At 32.4% G+C, this 9187-nt stretch overlaps 1 protein-coding gene across 1 annotated transcript; it reads right to left on the bottom strand.

Moving 5' to 3' along the window:
- Window positions 1-1455: 1455 nt before the first annotated feature.
- LOC143915390 (NCK-interacting protein with SH3 domain) lies at window positions 1456-7861 on the bottom strand. Its single transcript, XM_077436022.1, has 11 exons — window positions 7729-7861; window positions 6953-7137; window positions 6740-6871; window positions 6454-6670; window positions 4769-5016; window positions 4462-4698; window positions 3946-4068; window positions 3627-3810; window positions 3331-3552; window positions 3083-3255; window positions 1456-3013 (listed from the first exon to the last, which is right to left on the bottom strand). The coding sequence occupies exons 1-11, from the start codon at window positions 7739-7741 to the stop codon at window positions 2825-2827; spliced, it is 1923 nt and encodes a 640-aa protein (XP_077292148.1). The 5' UTR covers window positions 7742-7861; the 3' UTR covers window positions 1456-2824.
- Between the last annotated feature and the right edge of the window lie 1326 nt (window positions 7862-9187).

Below are 9187 nucleotides of genomic sequence, written 5' to 3'. Positions count from 1 at the left end.
TACTAGCTTGTTCATGCACGGACTATTGGTTTTAGTTGTAACAGTCAAAAACTATCTTCAAATAGACTCACCAGGTATCACAAAACACTTACAGATGTGAAAACGCCAAGTATTTTAAATGGGAAGTCCTATGGAAACCGCATCAAAACGTTGCTATAATTTCTGTTTTCGGTAATATTATAAATATTCCAACCCAGGGTAAGTACACACCCTTACAAACGACAAACGATTGAGATGCATAATACTTTCTTATGCCCAATAGTTTGTGCATGAAAAGACTAGTTCGTTTGTCAACTTGTTCTTTTGTGTACACTATAGCTGGCCAGGTTGCTTTGTGTATAAATAAACTAGTATGTTCATAAACGAACGAAATGTACAAATGGATTGTAACATATACAGAGTTTGTAGCGAATACATTTTTTAAAATTCATATTATACCTATATATTAGGCCTTTCACTAATAACAAAGCAAAAAAATAGCATATCAGTGTTTGGATACCGCTAAATTTTAACACAAATGCAAAGACAGTATCTTTTGCCAAACGATAAGACTATTTAAGTTAATACTTGCATATATGAATAACACATACATAAATGATAGAACTCGAAGCTTATGTTTACTGGAATGTAATTCCTATTTGAAGCAGAGTTTTGCTGTACACCTATGCATAAATACGTATAATGTAATAGCACAAATTCGAAAAGTTTCCTAAAACACATTCCACTTGACGCACAACACATTTTCGATTAAATATTCAACAACGATAGAGAACAATCCCAAATACTTAAACATTCATTCGAACTACAACGCAGTAGTAGAGAAAGTATGTGAGTACACTACACAACGATTTATACAAAACTACCGTAAATCATAAACATCGTTCTATAATAGACAAACATTCAATGAATTATCTAGAAGTAAGTTGATATTTTAATTGTGCTATAATGTCATGTATATCATATGAAAGAATAACAAGCTACCAACAGATATAATAATTTTGAAAACTTCAATTTTATCTAACTAGGATCAACATCATAAATCTTTTTGTAACCTCAATCAATGTTTAATAAACGCGTCAAAAGAGCCATAACTTTAAGTTTTATAAGGATACATATGTATGTGTTATTATTCATCGACAAAAACGTAACTTATGCAAACAATGATATATGTAGCTATATGAGTAATAAGAACATTATCTAGATTTTAGCCCTAACAAAGTTAATTGAGAATATATACTTCATCTTTAATAAACCTCTTTAATTGAGAATATTGAGAATATATACTTCATCTTTAATAAAGTAATAACTAAATATGTATTACAAAACGCATACATAAATAAGAAGTGCGTTTCATCTTTGATCAACTCCACCATATCATTTTTATATGATGTACATTATGTACATAATGTAATAATATAAATATTTTTCGAACACGTAATTTAGATTTTTTTTCTTATATAATATATGTAGATCTGTAATGATATTGCTTCATATACTACATTCAACATGATTGTCAAACTAATGAATCAGTAGAATTCAGAGAAATATATTTTTGTAAATAAATACATATGCATGTATCTGTACTATATGTAAATATGTAAGTTTCTGAAAAAAATATATATGAAATTTATTGGTCCTAAACATAATAAATGAAAAGAAAAATCTTACATATTATATTTCAATAAAAAAAAAATGAATATAATTGTTCATATTTGATTATTTTTCAACCCAAACTGTGATAATTGAACCATTATAATTGAAAGTGGCATAAGTTTCCTTTTCTTCATTCCAAGAAATATCTTAACATTAAATATGATGTTTTGCGTTTAATAATATTTTAAAATACTAGTGGCCTTAAATAAACGTATATATGTATATATGCTTATTCTACTTTATGGAGATTCTAGACATATCGAATTAAAAGAAATGATAACAATTTGTGAATTACGTCAAACAGAAATAGTGTTTTTGGAACTGAAATTGGACTTCCACAACTTTCAAATATAACGGCTCAATTGATACAAAATAGAAGAATGCTGGAACCAATTCACAAGTTTATTTTTTCATTATTGCTAATCACATACAAAAAGTATTGTGTATGCATACATACATACATACTTATAATATACATATTAGAATTAAGTATTTACCATCGATATTGCAAATCTCAAGGCAAATTTAAAATAAAATATCAAAAGATTACTATGTAATATATGTAAATGGCACAAATAAACAACGAAAAATAATAAACAACTACATATAATATGTAAATACAAATATCTTAAGCAAATTTGTCAGTTAAGCACTTAAACCAACAAGGAAAAGTTGTTAAATATGGATAAATTTTAGCATAACTTAAATCAGCAACAGCCGAATATAAAGTTTTAATTCGAAAAGACTAGACTAGAATGTATCATTTTTAAGACGAATGTAAATATTACACATTTCATTAATATTATGTGACAATCAACAAACCAATTCCAAGTGTGCAATGAGAATTGTGCGGTGCATATTACCTACTTATTTGGCACAAAGTAAATGCAAATAAGACTTATACATATGTATACATCAAAAAAAATTAAAATTAACAGGGTTTCATATATCAACATTGAATTGTCGAGTGCGTGGAATGAGAGCGAAATGAGCGGTTAAAACTGAAACCTCAACTTGCAACTTGAATTTGTGAAGACTCGCTTCGCCAAATCTCATACAATGATGGTAACAATTCCAATGGTTTCCATTTGAACCGATCAATCGTTAACATTGAACATGTGACATTTTGCTATATGTTCAATGGGAACAGAAGGAATGTTTCATAATCGATTTATGCTTTGAAATATTGCGGAAATTCATTCGAAATGGTCCTAACTAGTGCCTGATCGCAGACACTGGCCTCTCCCTCCTCGCAAAATATCCTCGTGAAGCATCTCAAAAGATCGGCTTGTCGATGGCAATGACTATAATCAGTATGGCGGAGGATGCCCAAACAAAGCTTCAAGTACAGTCGACGTCGCTAAAATGAAAACACAATTTGAAAATTTGAATACGACGGATATGAGTCGATGCATTGTTGAATACTCACTTCGTCGCCGGCGGATAGATCGGCCAACTGACGAACGGTGATGTCTAAAAGTACACGCGTATCGTTGGTGTAAAACAACGAAGCTGTCGTTCTGCGACTGAAAGTGTCTAAAGCCAATTTTAAAACGGAATGTTGTATCGTACACGGATGGTCCAAGACTCTGACAGGATCATCTAAAAGGTACAATCGAACGGTCATTCAAAAACATCACATGTTTTATATATAAATGATTCATTCGAAATGTTCACCTTCTCTGTTCAGCAAGAGAAGAAGTTTTTCAGTGAATATTTTAGCATCATTGCGAGATTGTAGAGCTTCCAAAACAAAGTTGTTATCGGGGTCTTGAAATTGTAAATTATAAGCGAGTATCAACGTTATGAACTGGTCGGGAACGTGCTCATCTTCGTCCACTTCAGCAATGGTTTCGATCAAATCCAAAAGGAACGAAACAAAATCAGCATCCAGTTGTTCTGGAAAATATATCAAATTGTAGTAAATATTGTAATAAAAGATATACTCTCAATATATTGTAATTATTTCGAACCAAAATGAGTGATCGGTAGCGGATCGGCCATGGAGAGAATAGCAACCAACATTCGAGAAGATGCGGCTAAACGATGAGTATCTTTAGGGTTATCTAACATGTCTCGTGCAAGTTCCCTCGGTAATACGGATCCACCAAGAACTTTCACCACTTCACGATCCAAAGCGCACATGATCCCAAAAACCTAAAATTTTTAGCATCTAATTTAGAGTGAGAAATAATTTGAAAGAAATTCCAAGCAAGATTTTATATTAATTTGCTTTATAATATAATAATTAATAAAATTTAAATAAAAAAATACTATTATATCACAAATTACTTGAATTAACAATTGTCTGATATGCCATCTTGTTTCCATTTGATAAAAGAGCACCAACGCATTAACATACTCGTATTGTTCCATTGAAAGAATATCCTGAGAAACTCTCACGTCGGCACTTGGCTGTAAATGTTAAAAAAAAAGCTAATTTTATTGGATCAGGACATTACAAAAAAAATAAACAAATGTGACTAATTCATAAAAACAATGAACGCGTCAACATCCATGATGATCATTTAGATTACGAGCGTTTGTAGGAATACGTGCTGTGAATTGTTAAAGACAGGAAACTGTAGAAACGCGTTGGATGTACCTAGATATTTACGGACTGATAATGATACGTCTCGCTAGAAGTTTTACATCCTAGTGTTACATATGTACGTACATCACTAAAAGTAGTATTAGTACCCGTCTTTTGACCTTTAATAGGAATGTACCACTTTAAGCATCCATAAACAGATTGAATTGAAGAAGCTAGACAGATCTTTAGTCAGATAAGAGTTATAGTTAACTCACTAGGACAGTTATGACTTCTTGAAGATGTTGAGTGATGAAGTGATTATCATCGTGCAATGCCCAAGCTCTCTGTTGAGCATCCTGAGCACAAGCCGTAAGACCACCTAAAGCAGTTCTCAAACGACGCGCATCTGCCGAGCTTCGCAACACGGCACGGCCAGCCGGCAATGGACCCGAAGCATTGGCCAAGGTAGACAAAGACCACACAGTGACGCACGCTTCCTTAGACGTTAACTCCTGAAAATAATGTCATTTAATCATATGCGTATTGAAATCGACGACATACAGAAAGTTGATAGATATGTACCTTGAGGCAATCCAGAACGGTGGAAACGGCAATTCTGGACAGGTCGTGACTGAGCTGGGTGTCTCGACGCACTCTCTCCACCATGCTGTAAAGTGCATGAGCTAATGCCTCGTTCGAATGGATGATGGATGCAGGAGTTTGCATGCTGGGACTAGATTGACTACGATGCGGCGATCGACCCCTGTTGCCCTCCGAACTATCCGTTGTTACCAGTTGCTCGGTTACCGATTGACTGTTGTGCAATCGATCTGAATTATATCATAGATAAAATATTATCTGTATGAGTTTTTTCAAATGAAAACTTCAAGCAAAAATAAGGACAAAACTGCAAATTTTGTCCTAATTTTTGCCGTTACTATAGATATTACTATTAACATTAAAGTAAAAACAGGCAATGGTTGCAGGGAAATAATACATATAATGGCAATCAAAATTTCCAAAACCACAAGATATGGGAAAAAGTTATCTTTTGATATATGTATGTATAATAAACCTTATCAATTTTAACCCTTTTGGTAACATTCGTAACATTCTGAGTTGATAATGCATGCACGTTCACCGTTTTGATTATAAAAATTTAATTTTCATTTTTAACTGCTCGTACAATATTTTATTATACTTCAGTTTAAATCAGGGCTGTGGAGTCGCTTCGGAATTTACAGACTATGACTCTGACTTTCACCTTATGCTTCAACTCTAACTCTGACTACTTATGCTTCGACTCTGACTCCGACTTGAACGATTTTAGTAAGATCGCCTTTTCTTGCAAACGTATAAAAGTTTTAGTAATAAAAATAATAGCGGTTTACTGTCTATAAAAAATTAAAGAATGTAAAAAAATCACTAAAAATTAACATGTAACCCAATTTATTGAATTATTTGTAATGAAATAGGTATAAATAAAAAAGTAAGTACATTCATAGTGTATGTGTATGAAATTCATATACAAACGAATCAATTTAATAAAAAAATAATGAAAATCAAATAAAAGTATGAGTTGGACGACACAATAGGTTTTAGCCACAATATGTACATCAAAATACGTGCAATATAATAATTTTGTTGATAATGTTATTTAGATTCATAATTTTTTAAAGAAATTATTAAATTTCTATTTATTAGTGGATTTACTTTAATAAAATTGGAGACTCTAATTGAAACATACCGTAATACTATTAAAAAAAATAATAAATAAGAGGCTAGTAAAAAGGAGTCAGAGTCGGTTGATTTTTTACAACTCCAACTCTGACTCTGCTTGAAATGCAACGACTCCGCAACTCCGATTCCACAGTCCTGGTTTAAGTATATGATAATCATTTTTGTCATTATTAAAAATATAATAAAAAATGAACGATACATTTTAAAAAGTTCCTAATATCAATTTTGATAATGCGCCATACAATCTTCTAAGTTAGAACAAGCGTGAAAAACAAAATTTATTTATATTTTTTTAATTGTATAAAATCAAAATCGCATAAAAATAGAATTGGATGTATGTATATACATATGTATGTACTTAAATTTATTTATCAATATTTTCTTGCATGTAAAAATCAATTATATCCACCAAAAGGGTTAAAAGTTTTAATCAACATCCTTTTTAGTTTCTAAATTATCAAATACAGTACAACTTTAATCTCAAATTCGCGTGTTACCATTCTTTTAAATACATCAAATTACTATACCTTGAGTATGTTCTTCTTTATTATTCTCGTGAGATATATGACCATTATTGTAAGGCGTCGGCGATTCAGTATGTACATGAATCTCTGAAGGTATACTGCCATTATTCATTGTTTCATCAACTGTGACCGTATCGTCGGCAGGTTTATGGGCATTTCCATTACCCACATGATGGTTCACATCACTCGGAGGCTGAGGGGCGTGCTTTTTCGAGCTCGGCTATTTTAAATTAATGAAAAGCTATTCGATCAAAATTCATCACACCAGTCGATTTGAAATCAAACCTACCTTTAATATTTGCTCAATTTGTTGCTGCTTTTCGAGCAGCTGCACCAGCAATTCCTGCTTCTCCGGAGAAGGGTCGCTGTTGACTTGAGTTATACATTCGTTTAAAAAATCTACCATAAAACTTGGCTCCACCTAAGATATATAAATAAAATTAGTTAATCTTCTACTAATCACAATGATTAGATGGTAAACAAGATAAGAGTGTGAATAAACCTTAATATTAGTCACATAATTGGATGGTACGAATCCGATCTGACCATTGATATTAATCACTTGCCACCAATTCCTCTGTTTAGTGCTACTCTGATGCAGAATAAAGTGGTCCCCTTCTTGAAAACTCAAAGTTTTGGCAAGCGTCGCTTCGAAATTATACATCGCTTTGAGCATATCAAAATTATCTGCGAAAGACGTTCAAATAAACTGATACAAACTTTTTCATTTCAAACCTCTCCCTTTGTCTTGTTATCTTTTATTTACACATTATATCTAAATAGGATTTATGAAGACTTCTTTTAAGCTAAAGATTATCAAAATTTCAATATTCATTTTACTATAAAACAACTCAATAGTATGTATATAATATACATACATATGTATATAAAATGTTGACCTTCAAGAACGTCTATTATTATAATTAAAATTTTGTACGATTTTCCTTTCGGAATACAAGCACTCAAGCGTGAATAAATGATGAGCCTCACTTACAAACTCATTTGGAGAAAATTACCACTGTCTCATTTCAATAGAATATGAATGCATAATTTATGTGGTCAATATCGAGTTACGAATTATTGAAAAATAATTGGCGCGAATTTGGCGTTTGAACGATCGATTGGTTCACTTGACGGTTGATTAAAATTAATTGCCAGTTTGAGGTTTTTTTATTTATGTTTCGATTTAGTTTGATGAGATGTGAAGGTCGCTTTAGATAACTCTGAAATCGAAGATGTGTAAAGAAACTGAGAATATGAAATTCGAAATGAATTTACCTTCTACAGCCATTTTGAAGTGTGTATTTACATGAAGGATTGACAGTTATTGGTAAGAACAGCTGTGATAAGCCGTCGAACAACACACAAAACAACAAACCTAACGCCGCGGCCGTCTCGGCCAGACTGGCGCGCCCTACTCCTACTGACATTTCATATGTCATTATAATTCTTGGCCATAACACTCGGTTGTGCGTTCTTTAAAAAAAAACATATAGTTTTTTTTAATAATTGAAATATACAGTGGAAAAGCAAATTCACAAATAATAAGTAATAAAATGAGTTGCTGATTGCTAATAAGAAGTGTAAATTCAATTGTTTTTTTGTATTTCATTAACCTAATTAAATAATGGTATTAGCGAAAGCTGAAATTTAGGCACACTCAATCACGCAAACACGTCTCTTACATGTTTAGAATAGCTATATTCGATTGAATACCAGACAATATGATCGTCGCCTTTAAAGAGAAGCAAAATAAGAAGGGAAATCATTATAATACAAAGATCTAATAAGTTGTGGCCGTCGGGATACAAACTCACTATCACTGATGTAGCGGCTCTATGACATGGTCAAGTTTCGCTTACCATCCTGCCAGCTGAGACCAACTCGGCCATGTTGGATTGCGGCTGCTTTACTTCCTTCCCGCCCATCATGTTAAATAGCCGTGTCTTCAACAATTCCGATGTTTCACTCCATACGCCTCCCATAATGTTAAAAACGATATTATCTTGAGCGGACTCAATTCTTAAGCTGATTGATTATGTAACACCTTGAAAAATCTGACTACTTCACAACAAAAAATATAAATTAGCACATAGGTATTGATACTAGAAAATTAGAGTATTATAGCTACTGCGGCTTTTCTTCTATTGTCTATTTTGAAGGCTCAAGCAAGCAAAACACAATTATTCTGTACAAACTCAAACTGCATACTAACGTCGAGAATATTGATAGTTCGAAACCCTCCTTCAATACCGTGGCCTTGAGATAATATTGTGATACTAGAATCAAGATCCGTATTAATAGTGTCATACGCCTCCATATGTCGGAAATCGAATTTAAACTTTCATTTGGTCTAAAGTAGTTGGTTGCTTTGAAGTGAAAATGGGAACCCTTTATGTATATACACCAATGGTGTTCTTATTCATGTACATATATAAGGTGGCTAGATGACCTACTTTGAGGAGGATCTTCCACCTTTGAAGAGGATTGTCTCTTCAAAAATGATATCCTCCTCGAAACAAAATTTTCTTCTTAGTCATTCTCTAGGGAAAATTATTCTCCTTGTCATTCTATTGGAAAAATTACCCTCCTATATCCATTTTAATTAAATTTAGTAGAGTGTAGTACACATAGACAATTGTCTAATTGTCCTTAGTTTTTTTTCAAAATCTGGTCACCTTAACATTTACTTAACTTTTAACTTCAAAAACCAAATGTCCAAATATATGTAATACTA

The sequence above is a fragment of the Arctopsyche grandis genome, chromosome 8 (genome assembly GCF_051622035.1).
Source record: "Arctopsyche grandis isolate Sample6627 chromosome 8, ASM5162203v2, whole genome shotgun sequence".
NCBI classification, from domain to species: Eukaryota; Metazoa; Arthropoda; class Insecta; order Trichoptera; family Hydropsychidae; genus Arctopsyche; species Arctopsyche grandis.
The sequence above is the reverse complement of the archived record's forward strand: the minus strand, read 5'-3'. Positions and strand labels throughout refer to the sequence as shown.